General features: G+C 38.3%; 1 protein-coding gene across 2 annotated transcripts in view; it reads left to right on the top strand.

Moving 5' to 3' along the window:
- The window catches only part of FAM83B (family with sequence similarity 83 member B), an 84681-nt gene that overhangs the window by 54211 nt on the left and 11736 nt on the right, over positions 1-18734 (top strand). For both annotated transcript variants that reach the window (XM_079781439.1, XM_079781440.1), the window contains exons 3-4: positions 14059-14223; positions 14963-15087. In XM_079781439.1, the coding sequence (XP_079637565.1) occupies positions 14059-14223; positions 14963-15087 (290 nt within the window). The remainder of the gene's footprint in view (positions 1-14058; positions 14224-14962; positions 15088-18734) is intronic.

Below are 18734 nucleotides of genomic sequence, written 5' to 3'. Positions count from 1 at the left end.
ATTAGGTTGCGACATAAGGAGCCTCCTGATGTCATGAGACAGAGGAGGTGAAAGAGAAAGTCTTGTTTCTATTTTCATAGGGAATGTTTCATGAAGTTTTTTTTTTCTTTTTTCATAGAAGTGTAGAATTTCAAAGCACTTCAGAGGTCAGAATTGATCAAATTGATTTCTTTGCTCAGTGAATGGATTTTTCCATTCTATGCAGGATTCCAGTTAAACACTGCAGTGCTGACCAATTTTCAGACAAGATATTAAGATTTGAAGGAACCTCAATTTCTAATGCCAACACATTTTTATAATGGCTTGAAAAGTGACCTAATGCCATAAATGTTACACATTAAGCTTCAGTAAGTTGCCATATGATTTTTATCAATGGAATGGCAGTAAAAAGATGTAATAGATAAATTGCTATGAAAGAAAATCCACGGATTTTTTTAAGCCATTATTTTTTTAAGCCAAAACTCCACGGATTTTTTTAAGCCATTATTTATTCAAGGTTCTTGTTTACAAAAATTAGAGGAAGAAAAAGTAAATGGACTTGATGTTTGTGAGATAAAAGGCTGCTGTTGCTACCTCTTTTGTTGACCAGATCTCTGCTTTCTTGGGATTTCATGAGAAGAAAAAGCCCAGTGAATGATGACAAACATGCTGTGTGAAAGATATTCTACTAACAGAAGCTATATTCAGTGATTTCCTTCATTGTGGAGAGCGCCTACAGTGTTTGGACAGGTTCAAGCCTCGGACTAATGAGAGGGCACAGTCCTGTCATTGTCACGTGCAAGTCCCAGCTTGGAGGGCAGCGCCCTCCCAGCACAATTATAGCCAGAGGCTATAGTTGTAAGCTTGAACCTGTCCAAACACTGTAGCCGCTCTCCACACTTCATCCTCAAATTCCTTAATCCCTTATACCACTTTCTTCCTTCCTCCATTTATTTTTTGGAAATAAGTAATTTTTTAATGGGTCATTCTGTTTACACTGTTGGGGTGCTGTCTCCTTAATAGGTAAGGTACTTCCATTGTGAGGAATATTCCTAATGTATAGTTCTACACCAGGGACGAATAACTTTTTTAAATATCCTGAAACATGTCTTACTTAAAATTCTGTGCATTTAACATGGATGAGCATATGATTTATTCTCATCACTTGATTTTTCACTTTAAAATTAATGAGATGGCCCAGCAGGAAACGCTTAGTTGGTTGAGAGGCATCCTGTGCACCAAAAAACTGCTGGTTCAGTTCCCAATCAGGGTACATCATTACTAGGTTGTGGGTTCATTCATAAGTTGGGGCATATATAGAAAGCAACCAATCAATGTTTCTCTCTCTCTCTCTCTCTCTCTCTCTCTCTCTCTCTCTCTCTGTCTCTGTCTTTCTCTCTCTCTTTCTCTCTCTCCCTCTTTCTTCCACAGTGCAAGTAATATTATTCCCAGACTTCTACATTTTATTATCTGCAGCATTTAGAATATGTATTTCAAGAGACACTTTCATTTGAATAGCAGGCAGATGACTTTGATCTTTAGGAGTATTTTATTTCTTATACGTATACATGCATAAAATATTTCCAAGATCCGGAAGGTCAGTACACAAAGCTATAGCAATAGTCCCTGTGCTCCAACCTACTTCCTTCCCAGAACTGTTAAGTTTCAAATGAAAAGTACCTTTCATTTCTAAGACAGTGCTTTATTTAGTAAATCACTAGAATTTTGAGGAATCCAAAAGAAAGACAGGCGAACATTGTGTGTCTTTATAATAGAAAAATACTTTGTAAATTTTTTTGTCATGAGTGTTTTAACTACTTGTTTATTTATTTTTTGATTCAGATGCTAGAATTAAAATATCTCTAAATTTTACTTATGAAGTTTGAGTTTAATGTAAAAAAAGGCAAACATCAAGTCTAAAAAAGCAAAACAGTAAGATGATTTTTTAGATGGATAATTAGCCTATCTGAAGAAGTAGGTTTGGAAATCTTTTCTAGATGCCTAGAATTGTAGCTTAATTTAAAACTAAATATGTTATTGAAAATGTTAATTAAGCAAGAAAGTGAAAAGATTAAAAAAAAAGGAAAGTTAATTTTACCAGATATTTAAATTCACAAGAGTATTTTGCATAACCCTTTTTTTACCCTCCTCTCACAGGGCAAATTTCTTTGGACCCTTATCATGTAGCAGACTTAAGGCTGCATTTGATCAGCTCAATAATAAAAGCTTGGGTTAGCTTTCTTATGGAAATACTTTGTTTTTATGATTTGGATAATTTTTACTTCTGCTGTGGTTATCTGAATGTTATAATACCTATCTGATGTAATTTTGGCATTTGATCTTTTTCTAGCGATGAAGTCTCATAAAACCTAAATCATAGGCATATTTAAATTACTTTTTAAATATTCATGTGTCTAAATTGAAACTCAAACTTGAATTTTGTTAGAATGGAAGTACCTTCTTAATACTATTTGTGTCCTTATACATAAAAGATGACATTATTTGGCCTTTGGAAATACATCAAGATTAAATTAGTTTTTAATGCCATTTTATAAATTTGTTATGCTTACCAAACTTTTAATGTATTTAAGAGAATTTTTGTATAGTTTTTCTACTTTTAATCTGTTTCTCTTCTCTAATCATTAACTTCCATTTTCCCTACACTTACTGGCTGCTTGAGAATATTTATATGGGACATATTTCATTTTCCAAATAACATTTATGAAGAATATCAAGCAGCTGATGTATAAGGAGATAGAACTTCCTTAATTTTACAGATAAAACAATTTCGTTGTACCTAATAAAAACAGTTTATTAAATGTGGTTATTTTAGCTTTGATAAAAGCAATCTCAATTTTGATAAAACCGCTATTTTCAGATGTAAAATATGTAATAATCAGAAACAGACTTTCTACCCAGAATACTGATAAGTTAGTTCCTTTTTATGAACATACTTTAGGACAGTAAGTAAATTATATTTTATAATTTTTTTCAGCAGAGAAAATAAAGATTTTAATGAGACTTTTTAATCATATAATTAAGACCTTAAAATAAAGGAGTTGCTCTTAAAATATGAAATCTGTGTCTTAACTACTGTGGCATAATTGGAAAACACTTATTTTATGCTTTTGTATTTTTATCTATATAAAATGACTATCAATGGGTGTTTAAAAACTAAAAAAAACTAAAGTGTGTTAGAGGAGGCATTATTCAGGAAATATTCTAAGTAATGTGGTTAAAGTTTTTCCATTCAGCTTAATGGTCCACTGAAAATTCTTTCTCGTATCTCTCAGATTTTAGAATGATTGCACCCTACCACCAAAAGTATACTCTCTTTCAACTCTCAGGCTTCAAAGTGAAAAAAAATAATGCACAATTTACAGAAACTATTAGTGTGAAAATTATCCAAAAGAGAAAAGAAGAGTAGTAGAGTTAAATAAACAGGAGATTAAATCTGTATAATTTGACTGTAGGGTAAAGACATAGGAACACATTACATTAAATACAAAATGCTGCTGTAATACTTCATGACTTTAATGTAAGTCCTTTATATTTACACTAGAGGCTTGGTGCACGAAATTCGTGCACGGCGGGGAGGGGGTGTAGCGGGGGGGTGTTGTCCCTCAGCCCATCCTGCAGTCTCTCCAATCTGGGACCCCTCAAGGGACCTTCATTTTTTCCTTCAAGAGTGTGGTAGAAAAACCCTAGATTACCTTCTTGGATTCTTATAACCCAAATTACCAAGAATACTGCAATTGGTGGCCTACAGGGAGCTTAGCCAATGAATTGTCAGAAAAGGTATTTACTCTCAAAATGGTTTGACTCAGTGGATAGACCGTGGGCCTGCAGACTGAAGGGTCCCAGGTTTGATTCCTGTTAAGGGCATGTACCTTGGTTGGAGGCATATCCCCAGTGGGGAATGTGCAGGAGGCAGCTAATGGATGTTTCTCTCTCATTGATATTTCCGACTGTCTATCCCTCTCCTCTTTTCTCTGTAAAAAAAAAAAAAAAAATCATTAAAAAATTTTTTTAAAAAGGTGTATCCTCTGCAGCTCATGCAGCCCCTTGGGTTGTCTCCACTGGGCTAGGGGAGAGTCCCTGCCACCCGGTGGTGGCTGCCGGGGTCTCCGCACACCCCAGAGGCCAGAAGCCATCCCCCTGTGGAGGGCGCTAGGCTGGGGGCATGAACACAGTCTGCCACTTGGTGCTGGAGCTTGGAAAGCCTCTGGGGCAGGGCGGGAACATCCCCGTCTCCAAACTCCCCAAGGCCAGCAGCCAGCCCCACCATGGGCCCCAGGCTCAAGGCTTGCAGGAACCCTGGGCAGCACAGAGCAGTGGCTGCCAGGGTCTCGGCACACCCCAGAGGCCAGCGGCAGCCCCTGGTCCTGGGCGCCTGGCTGGGGGCATGGCCCCAAACCGCCACTTTGTGCAGGAGCCTTTGCAAGCTGCTAGGGGCGGGGATGTTCCCGCCTGCCAGGTTGCTTGGCGCCTACACCCATAGGCTCTGAGTGGCCAGGGAGCGTTCTGGGACCCCTGCCGCTCAGGACCTAAGCACGGGCCTACAGGCTAGGAGTGGCCTGGGTCCGGAGGATATTTCCTGGACCCAGGCTGCTCAGCGCCCGCATATGCAAATTAACCGCCATCTTGTTCGCTCTGATTGGCTGTGGGCATAGCGGAGGTGCGGTCAATTTGCATGTTTCTCTATTATAAGGTAGGATTTCTTAATCAAATAGAAATTACTATTGAATAAATAGGATTTGTAGTATTTTTGCCATGAATTATGTTTGATTTTTGTATGTCAGGTTAATCCTTGTTTATAGTTGACATTAAAATGAAAAAATTATTACCCAATTAAAAAATGCAGCCTTTGAAGCAGGAATTCTAAGGCCATCTCTTTCTCCTGTGTTCCTTCAATTCCTTTCTGACACCATTGAGATATGCCATCAACAGAATCATTTCTTTCCCATTTTATTCTGTTGGTGTCCTGCCAGCTTTCCCTGTATGCTTAAAAGTGCTCAAGAGTTAATGGTTAAAAAAACAGCCTGGATGGATGGGTGGGTGGATGGATGGATGGATGGATGGATGGATGGATGGATGAATGGATAGAAAAAATAAAGAACACAACTTTTTAGCACATCATTTAACACATTGTTTTGGGCTTCCTTTTATATAAAAATGAAATTTTCTTTATAATGGTACAATAATTCTCCATGTAATTTAGGTCTCTCACACCTAACGATTCTTGGCTAGCCCCTCTTGATTTCCATAAGCACTCAGCCATTGAGTCTTGTCCAGTCATTCTTTACAACTTTACCTCTATACTTTCCTTTTATCCCTGCTACCAACATTCCACTTAGCATCTTACACATTTATGCTACATAAGAAAAGAAACCCCCTTCTCTACCTACTAGTAGATATTCCAACTTCTGCCTTACTCCATATATACTAATGTATTAATTCTTGGTCATAATTTTATAAGAGCAAGTGTCACATTGATGTATGTATAGTTCTGTAAACAAATCTCATAAAGCTATGAGCTCTTTGAGAACAGGCGCCATCTAGCCACTGCATTTCAACAAAAATTTAATGAAACCTAATATATTTCAGTTATACCTACCTTGGAAGCAAGGTATAAAAGAGTAAATATGCTCAAGTTATGTGGCATTAATTATAGAGAGTTCTAACTAACCTAATAATTATAAAACACGTATTCATAAAGCCCAAATATATTTTAGTCTAACTTAGAGAATTTACTTATAATTAAAGATTTCACAAAGACATTTTCATAAAATGATTTAAATTTTTTCATTCCTAATTATTTCCTTCCCCATGGCTTATCCCAAATTTAAAATAATTTTAAGCAATTATTTAATGCCATTTTAATACTCATGATTAGTGAAAATTAAAAAGTCAAGGAAGTTTCTAAAGTATAATAGCAATCTATCCTTTGTTATATTTTTACCTTCTTTTCACAATTTTGAGTAGTTTTGCTTTGTTAATTAAATTAGTGATTTAACATCATACTTACTATAATAATATTCTCCATAATAGGTTTTCTTTTAAATATTACCAATGAAGCCCTGCTTGTGTGGTTCAGTGGTTGAGCATCAACCCATGAACAAGGAGGTCACTTTTCAATTGCTGGTCAGGGCACATATATGGATTACTGGCTCAATCCCCAGTAGGGGGTGTGCAAGAGACAGCCGAAGGATGATTCTCTATCATTGTTGATGTTTCTATTTCTCTCTCCCTCTTCCTCCCTCTCTCTGAAATCAATAAAAATATATTTTAAAAATATTACCAGTGAAAATAACCAATTGCACATAGAATTTTAATGCAAAATTGAAAGGTTAACAGCAATCTATAAAGAAATTAAATAAGAAATGTGTTACTTTTAATGAATGGCTTGAAGAACGTTGGGGTGGATAAATAAGGCAACTTGCTTAAGTAAATATTTTATTTCAGCAAGTTGCCTTATATATCAACCCCAGCCTTCTTCATAACCCTGGGTAAAAATTATAGCCATCAATAAATTTATTTCAGTTTTTACTCTGAATTTTGATCCCAAATCTCTTAATATATCTATGTAAAATTAAATCAAATACAAGAAAATTTTAAAATATTAGTAGTAAGTATAAATATTCATTGTATTATTTTTAACTTTTCAGTAAGTTTGATAATTTTAATGGTAAAAGTTAAGGATGCGATAAAGAAGAGTCATATGTAAATATTACATTTTGGTACACGCTTAAGTTCTTTCCTAGTGAGGTAATGCTACTACATACCTATACTAATGTACTTTGTCTTTGAAATTTTCAGTTTCCTAGTAGAGTATTATTACTTTAAGATAAGTATATACATTTTAACTCTTCTCTTTTTACAAATATTGTCAGAATTTGATTAAACTGTTGCTCTGATTCTTCAGTAGCAGCCGAATAGACTAGCATTTCTAGTGCTGTGATTATGTCACAAATCTTTATTTTAAAGAGCATCCCTTTAAAGACACACCAAGAGTTAGATTTTGCACACACTTAGGGGTATTGTAACTGCTTGCTGGTTGAACAGAATGGCTCTGGTGCTCCCTCTTTGTCTCTCTCCAGGCCTCTCAAGGTAACTCCCACAGAGCTCCTCCTTAGGCTCTGTGAGGTGGGCTGTTTCTGAGATCACTTAGGCTGGCAAGTCCTGAGCTTGTTTTTCCTCAGCTCACTGCTCTGTCTAGACCCCCTGACACTTTGACCTTAGGGGCCCATGCTAGAAACCTTTTCCAGGCCGACTTTCAGGAAAAGTCTTTTTTTTTTTTTTTTTTTTTTTGAGAAGTGCTGGGGAAATGAGAGCATGCAAGAGGACTAAATTATGAAATCAGTTAAAGGACTATGTCTCGTCTTTGTAATTTCCTTCAGGCCCGCCTGCTCCTCGTTCTTTCTTTCCTTCTTGAGGTATTAGAGTAAAAGCTATTTTAAAAAGCAAGGATGCCTACGGATGCAAACCAAATATAAGATTTTCCTTAAATATGACAAAGATAAAAGCATAATTTATTCTTACGGTGGTCTCATTCTGGGCTACTGTAACAAAAATATCATGGATTGGTTGGCTCACACAGCACATATTTGTTTCTCACAGTCCTGGAGCCCAAGGTCGAGACCCTGGCAGAGTTAGTGTCAGGTGGGGAGCCCCTTCCTGGTTCATGGGCAGCTGTCTTCTCACACTGGTGCAGGGGTAGAAGGGGTGAGAGCTCTCCGGGGTCTCCTTTATAAGGGTACTAATCCTGTTCATGAGGGCTCCACCCTCATGACCTAATCACTCCCCAAAGTTCCTACTTCCCAATAGGATCACAACTAGTGTTAGGATGTCAAACTATGAATTTTGAGAGAACACAAACATTTAGTTTGTAAAGCGCTGTATGAGCACTTTCCATCATATAATTCAATATATAACACAACACTAATATTCAAATAGACTGAATGGCAGAATGACCATTTGCTATGATGCACACTGACCACCAGGGGGCAGACACTCAATGCAGGAGCTGCCCCCTGGTGGTCAGTGCGCTCCCACAGGGGGAGCGCTGCTCAGCCAGAAGCCGGGCTCACAGCTGGCGAGCGCAGCGGCGGTGGCGGGAGCCTCTCCCACCTCTGCTGCAGGCGGGTAGTATGGAGCAAGTAGTCCTGGACTGCGAGAGCTCCAGACTGCGAGAGGGATTTCTGACTGCCAAGTTAGGCCCGATCCCTGGGGAGATTGGGACTAAGCTGGCAGGCAGACATCGCCTAAGGGTCCCAGTCTGTGAGAGGGCGCAGGCCAGGCTGAGGGATCCCCTACCTCCAGTGTACAAATTTTGTGCACTGGACCTTTAGTTCAAAATAAAAAATCTGGGAAATAATTTATGCAGTTTCCCTTCTGAGTAGTTGTCAAACATAGGAATTGACTCTCCAAATGTGTATTGTAGACATAACAGAGCCCATTTCCCTTTACACATCCTATTCACTTTATTACAGTATCCAGTTGTTGTTGTTTTTTCACTTTCACCAAGTCCTGTTTGGTGCAATTTTTACAAGCTAAGTGCAGTGTGTACATTTTTTTAAAAATATATTTTATTGATTTTTTTACAGAGGAAGAGAGAGGGATAGAGAGTTAGAAACATCGATGACAGAGAAACAACGATCAGCTGCCTCTTGCACACCCCCTACTGGGGATGTGCCCGCAACCAAGGTACATGCCCTTGACCGGAATCGAACCCGGGACCCTTGAGTCCACCGGCCGACGCTCTATCCACTGAGCCAAACTGGTTTTGGCAACAGTGCGTACATTTTAATCCAGTAGTTGGAGAATTGGAAATAAAACATTGAATTTCAGAACTTGGTGTATGCAAGATCTCCTCTGGTTTATTTAATACTAGAGGCCCAGTGCATGAATTTGTGCACAGGAGGGGGCCCCTTGGCCTGGCCAGCAATTGGGGCTGATCGGGGCCATCTTGCCTGGTCCCATTCGGGGCTGATCGGGGCCAGCTGGCTGGGGGGAGGGTCCACGGGAGGTTTGCCGGCCAGCGGCTGTGGGAGATTGGCTGTGGGAGGTTGGCTGTGGGAGTGCACTGACTACCAGGGGGCAGCTCCTACATTGAGCGCCTGCCTGCCCCCTGGTTGTCAGTGTGCATCATAGCGACCGGTCAACCAGTCGTCCGTCGACCGGTCGTAACGGTTGCTTAGGCTTTTATATATATAGTATATATAGATAGATGTAATAGGTGGCGTTGAGACTCCAATGATGCACTTTAGAGACTTCCCCATATTACTTAATTTATGGCAGACCAAACCAGTTGATATATCGATACAGCTACTAGTCTACACTGATAGATACTTTAATATCTGCAAAAATTAAAGTATTTATAATGTAAATCTGTAACTTACTATATAATATTCTAATGGACATAATATTATATATGAAATTTCACACAAAATGGAGATTTTTACTTAGACTGCAGAAGAAGGGCGAAGAGCACTTATTCGTAATAACAACCTGTCTTTTTTCTGAAATCCATTTAGCACATTGCTTTTGACAGGCTTTGCAGACTCAGAAATATATGTTTCCTAAGGGATCATTTCCCTTGATTTCTATTACTCAATTCTTAAAGTTTTCTAGTTGTGTGGAATTTTCTTATAAATACAGTCATTATAGAGCTCCATTCATTCTTTTTTAATTTGAACTCCTTATTAGCTTTTCTGCTGTGGGAAAAAATAAATCCACCAGTATCTTTGCAGGCAATTATCAAAAAAGTCCGAGTCCTTTTGAATGGTGCTTAGTATTTTGAAGCAGAAAAGGTATAATATTCAATTTTTCAATTTTGAGGGTGATAATGACCATTCTGTGACTGCAGAACATTAACCCAAGGTACACTTACATTTTGTTAAGTAGGTCATATAGAAGCATATTACTAATGGCTTTCTATCCTAATAGCTTGCAAAGGAATAAACAATACAGGGTTCTAAATTAAAATACTGTAGATAGTGAAGCATATTTCTAAGGAAATCCATGTATTCAATGTCAACATTGTGATGAACAGTTTCTATCAAAACTGTCATTAATTTTCAGTTCTCTCACTGGTTTCTACCTCACATTGTTTTTAATATTTCGGTGCATTTATAAATATGAAAATTACAATAAAATGATAAAGAAGGGCTTTATAATATTTATCAGTCAAAATGACTCAATAGAATTTAGATATTTTTAATATGAATATTGCTACGAGACACATTTTCCAAGGTACTATTTTGACCAGATATTTCCATTTTTAGGCTTTATATTGAAATCTAGATCAAATCTAAACATGTGTCACAGTTTAAAGATCCTTCATAATCTGTATAAATCTTTACTAAATGTATTCTATATTCATAAGCATGAATTAGTATTTAACTTTAGGTTAGTTCAGTAAATGTATTAAAATATTACTGTCATTTTCAGTGCTATAGTGTTTTAGCTTGGATGGCTAAAAATAGTCATTATTCATTATTTAAGGTTTTCCATGAAACCCTGTTAGTTTGTTTCATTCTACCACCCCTAAGACCCATGTACATATAGAGCAATATTTTTCTGAATTATTATTATAGTATATTACTTACCAAATGATTATGTAATATTATGACTGGCCTTAAATTATGTCATGAATATGAACTTATTGTGAATTTATTGTCCATATTTATATTATTTTAATTCAGTGTGGCCTCTACTGTCATGGTAATTTAGGAAAATTTACTACTGTGAGAAAGATAAGTGAAAACCAACATCCTTTGAGTGAGATTCTCCAAAACTACTGAAAAATGTGAAGTTTCACTCAAATCTTAAAAGCAACTTGGAATCTCTTTCTAAAAATGTTTAAGTCTCATGTTGCTGATGGATGAATTTATTTACTTTTTCAACTTACAAAGCAAGAATAAAATAGGAATTAATGAAGAAGCAAGATAAGAACTTAAATATTATATAATATCATGATAGTTTGTTGAATACTATTTACTGTAACCAGCTTCTATACTGACTTATAAAATCAATTGATATATCTTTTCAAAAGCCTTTATCCTAATAATATAGGTATAATTTCTTTGATTATATATATCCATTGTGATAATTTCCAAAGCACAGTGTGATTTTGATAGCTGAGAATATAATACCTTCAGATTAGGTTTGGCATACCTCATTTCTAATTATTCCTTTCCAGGAATGTAATCCACTATTAAAAAGAAAGAAAAGTCAACATTTCATTTTACCTCTCTTGGCACAACTGAAATTTTCTGTAGACTTCATATTATTTTTCAATATCAAGTGATAGTACAGCGCACCAGAAGTCCTGATAAGCTACCAGACTCAATTGCCATCAGATAAGCTTGTCAAAGATATATAATCTAGTCTCCTGAATTCTGATCCAGTGTATTATTTGTCAGGCAAGAGAGACTGGCATTTGTTCTCCCTTAGCTGTGCTAGAATCATCCATTGGATGAGTGACTTCAATTACTTTTTGCAAACAAAAACCTTTATCCTGGTACTCTTTATTTGTTCCTTTCCAAAGTTTCCAGTAATTTGTTACATGAAACTATCTGGCAAATTAAAAATAAATTCTTTAGATATGCTAATAATGTCTTTAAGAATACCATGTTGTATAATTATTTTAAAAATTCCTTTCTATCGCCCTAACTGGTTTGGCTCAGTGGATGGAGCGTCGGCCTGCGGACTGAAGGGTCCCAGGTTCAATTCCAGTCAGGGGCGTGTATCTTGGTTGTGGGCACATCCCAAGTGGGGGGTGTGCAGGAGGCAGCTGACTGATGTTTCTAACTTCTATCCCTCTCCCTTCCTCTCTGTAAAAAATCAATAAAATATATTTTTAAAAAATTCCTTTCTATCAAAACGACAATGCGGTACCATCTCACACCTGTCAGAATGGCTATCATCAACAAATCAACAAATGACAAGTGCTGGGAAGGATGCAGAGAAAAAGGGTCCCTCATGCACTGCTGGTGGGCATGCAGACTGGTGCAGCCACTGTGGAGAACACTATGGAGTTTCCTCAAAAAACTAAAAATGGAACTCCCATTTGACCCAGTGATCCGACTTCTAGGAATATATCCCAAGAAACTAGAAACACCAATCAGAAAGGATATATGCACCCCTGTGTTCATAGCAGCACAATTTACAGTAGCTAAGATTTGGAAACAGTCTAAGTGCCCATGAGCAGATGAGTGTATTAAAAACCTGTGGTACATCTACACAATGGAATACTATGCTGCTGTAAAAAGGAAGGAACTCCTACCATTTGCAACAATATCAGTGGAGCTAGAGAGCATTATGCTAAGTGAAATAAGCCAGTCAGAGAAAGATGAATATCACATGATCTCACTCATTTGTGGATTATAATGAACAACACAAACTGATGAACATAAACAGATCCAGAGACAGAGAAGCGTTGATCAGATGCTCAAACCTCAGAGGGAAGGCAGGGGAGGGTGGGGGTAAGGGGGAGAGATCAACCAAAGGACTTGTATGCATGCACATAAGCCTAACCAATGGACACAGACACCAGGGGGGTGAGGGCATAAACGGGAGTGGGTGGGGGGACAATGGGGGGATAAGGACACATATGTAATATCTTAATCAATAAAGAAAAAAAATTTCTTTCAAGTTGAAAAAGAAATTGGTACCAGACTATTCTACACATATGTGTCTAAGAGTTATTTTGTAAAATCTCTATATATAAAAACCTAAGTGACCGAATGACCAAACAATTGAATGACTAGTCGACCAGTTGCTATGAGGCGCACTGACCACCAGGGGGCAGACGCTCAATGCAGGATCTGCCCCCTGGTGGTCAGTGCACTCGTACTGTGGGACCGCCACTCAGCTGACCAATGGGCGCCAGATGCCGGGCTCACTGCTGGCAAGTGCATCTGCGGTGGTGCAAGCCTCTCCTGCCCCATGGCAGTGCTACCTAGCAGCAGTGGTGACAGGTGCAGCAGGGCCAGGATGAGCGGGAGCGGCACAGCACCTGGGCCAGGCTCGGGCTCCTCCCTAGTCACCTGCTGCTTTGTGCACTTCTACATCCTTGGGGAGATGTCAGACTGCCGGTTTCGGCCCAATCCCCGTAGGAGTCCTGGATTGCGAGAGGGTGTAGGCTAGGCTGAGGGACCCCACGGGTGCATGAATCCATGCATCCGGCCACTAGTAAGTTTATAATAGGGGCATTTTCTTGTCTTCATCTCAGTGCCCATACATTGTCACACCACTTATTAATGCAGCGTAATCACAGAGAGCAGTGTGGTGAAGGCCAGGGAATGCGGGTGAGGACAGGGTCCGGGTGGAGCTGGTCAAAGAGGGGAAAAATGGGGACATGTGTAATACTATCAACAATAAAAAATAATTATGAATGTAATTTGAGAGTTTGTCACATATTTGATTAAAGAATATTCACAAGACATGAGTGATGTTATTAACCCTAGCATCTCCCTTCTTCCAGCACCTTATTCCATTTATAAATAAGAAAAGGATCATGAGAGGCCACTAGAATGATTGAAATTGTTCTAGTTGGAGAAAATCTAATTCAAATATGTTTCACAGTTTAGAGCAGTGGTCGGCAAACCATGGCTCGTGAGCCACATGCAGCTATGCAGCTCGGGAGCCATGGTTTGCCGCTCTGTTGACTACTGAGTTTGCCGACCACTGGTTTAGAGAATGTCATCAACTTGTATAATTTATGCATGGTCCAGTATTTCATTTTAAAGTCTTATTAGAGTAAATAAAATGATTTAATATACTACCCATGATTTTGCTCATCTTCTAACATATTACATGATCCTGGCTGTTGTTGCCATGTGTCTATTCCCAGGTCATTCCATTTTCTCTAATTTCTTATTTATTTTTGTTTATTGTCAACATATTCTTTTTATCCTTTACCTTCTATTTTAGAAAAACACAAATACTTGTTTATACATGTATATGTTTCATGTGTTTAATTTTCTATTTTATCCAATTTTTATTGAAAGCACCAATTTCTAGATATTTTCCTAGTGGGTATCTAACATTGTTTGATATTCTTATCTTTAACAGGTCATTGCTTTAGTGATGGACATGTTTACAGATGTGGACATTTTCAAAGAAATAGTGGAGGCATCAACTCGAGGGGTATCTGTATACATTCTGCTTGATGAATCCAACTTTAATCATTTCCTAAACATGACTGAGAAGCAGGGTTGCCAAGTTCAACGTCTCAGGGTAAGAATTCCATGTTTTTTTCCTCAGGTACCCGTTTTGATAGTTTGTGTACTATTTTTGTCTCAGTCGAATTTAAGACATGGTAAGCTATATTACTCCAAAAGTAAAATAGAAAAAAAATACATACATATACACTATAATTTAAGATAGAATGATGGTTGATCCCAAAAGGGTCCCCTTGTACTTTTTCGAATGTAACTGAAAGCACACATCTTTATGACAAATGTATATGGTGCTTTTCTTGATAGTGAGGCACTTGAGCTTCTGAGATTTTTTTTGCTACCAGTCATAATTAATGCTTCTGTTTTGCATATACAACCTTGAAACTACTGACTCCAGTGATTCTTTCATGCAGCAGATGTTGCTTATCACAGTCATTTGGCATAGTGATTTCAGTTCCATTTGACTTTTTAAAAGGCGGGTGCATTTTAATTTTAGTTGTTTGGACATTATGAATTTATAACTTGAAAGGATCTTGCAATAGGACCCTTAAGTGATTTATGAAATCATCCCATATAAATGTAAAGTAGTATCTTAAATTACTCTTTTCCTAGTGTATTTCTTTTTTGGGTGGTGTTTTACAATTTGCTTTTCACTATTTGTCTTTTGGTTATGTGTTTAAAAATTATTTCAAGTACACTGTTTTGGGTTCTAAGGTTTTATATTAGCATATATTTTACTTTTCAAAATATTCCCTTTCTAGCCTTAATTTTTACATTATATTTATGTATAATTCTAGAATATTCGAGTGAGGACAGTAAAAGGCCAAGATTATCTTTCAAAAACAGGAGCCAAATTTCATGGAAAATTGGAACAGAAATTTTTGTTAATTGACTGCCAGAAAGTTATGTATGGTTCTTACAGGTAAGATCATTGTGTTCATCTCCCACATTAATAATAATTTATAGAATTTATTCGTTTCAAATTTTAGTGTAATCTGCTCAGTTCTTTTTTTAATTGTTATAATTCACATGTAGCGTTATATTAGTTTCAGGTATAATGGTTTAATATTTATATATAATGCTAAATGATCATCACGATAAGGGTAGTTAACATCCATAACCATACATAATTACAAAAAAACTTTTTTATCTTTGTGATGAGGATAATCTTTCAAGATCACTTTCTTAGTAATTTTTAAATATGCAATGTAGTGTTATTAACTACTAGACGCCCAGTGCACGAGTTTGTGCACAGGTGGGGTCCGGCCGGCCAGCTCCGATGGGGGCCAATTGGGCCAGGCTGGTGGTGGGGAGGAGATGCGGGAGGTTGGCCACCGGTCCTGCCCCTGATCAGGCCAGTTGGCCGCTGCAGTGCGCATCACTGTAACCAGTCGTTCCGTCCTTCTGGTTGCTTGGCTTTTATATATATAGTCACCATACTGTACATTACATCCCCAGGACTTATTTATTTTATAACTGGAAGTTTGTACATTTTGACACATTTACCCTTTTTACCCATCCCACACCTCCCTGCCTCTGGCAACCACCAATCTGTTCTCTGTATCTATAAACTTTTTTTTTTTTGGGGGGGGGGCAGGGTTTTTACATATATGTGAGGTCATACTGTATTTGTCTATCTCTATCTCTATCTGATTTATTTCACTTGGCATAATGACCTCAAGTCCATCCATGTTGTTGCAAATGGCAAGATTTCATTCTTTTCTATGGTTGAATAGTTTTCTGTTGTATACACAGAGTGGCCAGATTAGTATGATCTCTGAACGCATAATAATCTGGCCACTCAGTGTGTGTGTGTGTGTGTGTGTGTGTGTGTGTGTGTGTGTGTGTGTGTATTAGAGGCCGGTGCATGAATTTGTGCATGGGTGGGGTCCGGCCAGCCTGGCCAGGAGGAGGGGACATGGGCGGTTGGCTGGCCTGCCTGCTGGTCAAACTCCTGGTCGAGGGGACAATTTGCATATTAGCCTTTTATTATATAGAATATACACTGACTGGCCAGATTGTTATGCGTTCAGAGATCATAATAATCTGGCGACTCGGTGTATATGTACCACATCTTTTTTATCCATTTATCTGTGGAGGGACACATAGGTTGCTTCCATATCTTGACTATCCTGTATAATAAAAGCCCAGCGACTGAACGGCGGAACAACCAGAATGAGCGGTCAACCAGTAGCCATGACACACACTGACCACCAGAGGGCAGACAACTCAATGAAGGAGCTGCCCCCTGGTGGTCTGTGCGCTCCCATAGTGAAAGCGCGGCTCGGCTGACTGGATTGAGCGACTGCTCTCCGCAGCAGGAGCAGCCACTCAGAGCGTGGGTCCACAGCTGCTCTGCTGACTGGGATGAGCGGCTGCTCCCGCTCCAGCAGCTCAGCTGACCAGGATGAGCGGTGCTCCCACAGCAGGCCGATCCCCGCAGGCCATGCCCCCTACCGGTGCATGAATCCCGTGCACTGGGCCTCAAGTTGTAAATAATAGCCAATGCAGTGAACATGGGCATTCAGGTATCTTTTTTGAGTTAGTGTTTTTGTTTTCTAAAGATAAATATTCAGAAGTGGAATTCCTGGGTCGTATGGTAATTGTGTTTTTAAATTTTTTGAGGAGCCTCTATACTGTTTTCCACAGTGGCTGCACCTATTTATATTCCCACCAACAGTGCACAACACGTATCTCTTGTCTTTTTAATAGCAGCCTAGTTTGTGTTTACCTGCATTGTTATCAGTCATTTACAGAAACTATTAGTTTCCAATGTTAATGTAATCTATTTAGTTATTTCTTAAAAATAAAAAAAATAAAAACAATCTTGGAGACTTGGGTTTCAGTTCTGACTATACCTCTAAAGAACATTAAGACATTGGGCAAATCCCGTAACTTCCTTTGGCTTCAAGTTCTTCATCCCCAGAATGAGGGGGTTAACTGATATCTCAGGTTCTCTATGGCTCTACAGTAGTAAATGTGTTTTTGTTCCTTATGAAAGAAAGCAGTACATAGTGTGGACTTAATAATAATTGCTCATAAAAATAGAAGGCATGGCTCAGTGGTTGAGTGTCAACCTATGAACCAGGAGGTCACGGTTTGATTCCCTGTCAAGCTATATGCCCAGGTTGTGGGATTGATCCCTCCAGTGTGCTGGAGGCAGCTAATCAGTGATTCTCTTTCATCATTGATGTTTCTATCTCTTCCTCTCCCTCCTCTCTGAAATCAATAAAAATATATTTTTAAATGGAAGCAGTTTATCATTTTTGAAGAACCTGTTGAACAGATTTTTCTTATTTCAACGCTATTGAGAAGCTGATAATTATGTAGTCACTAATACTACTAAAAAGTTCGTTTAAGAGTCTGGCTGTCACAGTAGACACTAGACAGGTGACTCGGATTCTACTCTCTGGCATCTTTTGAGGCTTCTCCTGGTGGTATATCTACTCTGTTCCAGCTTAGTTCATTTATATATTTCAATCCCATCCTTACAAATGTTGTTTTCATCTGCATTTTATAAATGATGAAATTGAAGTTCCAGGAGTTTAAGTGACTTGTCTAAAACCCCACAGCTAAGGACCACAGGCAGTCCAGGACTGGCAGCACAGTCCAGATCCCACTGGCTCTACAGTGTGAGTGCTGCCCTAATATTCTCTTACAAATTTCAGGCATCGGTCCTGAATGGGATACAGAGCGAGGCTATATTAACAGGCCGAGGAAAGTACCAACGATCACGTATGCACTGCCAGGTCACCAGGACAGAGTGGACTCCTTACTAAAGACTGTGGCAAGAAGCCAGGAGACCTGTGGATGTAAGCAGGACAGTGTGAGAGGAAACCTTAGGAACTTAAAAGTCCGCAAGAATGAGGCAACATGTTGAAGTGGAAGGCTGTGGGCAAGTTACGTAATGTGGTTCCACTTGAGCTTGCTCCTCTCTAAAGGGAAGATAATCATAGAACTACCTCATGCCGTTGTTATGAGAATTAGAGTTAATGCATCCAAAACCTCTAACGTAAGCTGTTATTTTAGGCCTTTAAAAAAACTGTTATTTGCCAATTTCCCTTTCTAGGGGATCCTTTTTGGAAAATGTAGTTTGGAGTTCTAAAGGAAAATGTGTGAAGAGCAGAAATTACAACCAGTGTTTGAAATTAATGAGTCATTTTAAAAACTCATTATATGTGTATATATTTGTTCAGATCCACTTGATGTTAATTGAAATTTTAATTAAAATTGGGCATTCACTTGACTTATAGAATGGTGTTTATTCATTAATCTCATAATAATGAATGCTTTCCATTTTTATTATTTAATTTGACTTTTAAGATGATCTTTCAACAATAAATTCACCTGAACTTTGTTTTGCTACCATTTGGTGTTAATAGGTGCTATATGTTGAGATGACTATAGCTGAGCTACTTTATTTTTTTTTAATAATTTTTATTGTTGAAAGTATTACACATGTCCTTTTTTTTCCCCTATTGACCCCCCTCCAGCCAGCCCCCACCCCCCGCCCCAGACCTTCAGCTAATTGAGCTAGTTTAGAGTTGATTTTGGGAAAAACAAACAACA

This window comes from Cnephaeus nilssonii, assembly GCF_951640355.1.
Source record: "Cnephaeus nilssonii genome assembly, chromosome: 9".
NCBI lineage: Eukaryota > Metazoa > Chordata > Mammalia > Chiroptera > Vespertilionidae > Cnephaeus > Cnephaeus nilssonii.
The sequence above is the reverse complement of the archived record's forward strand: the minus strand, read 5'-3'. Positions and strand labels throughout refer to the sequence as shown.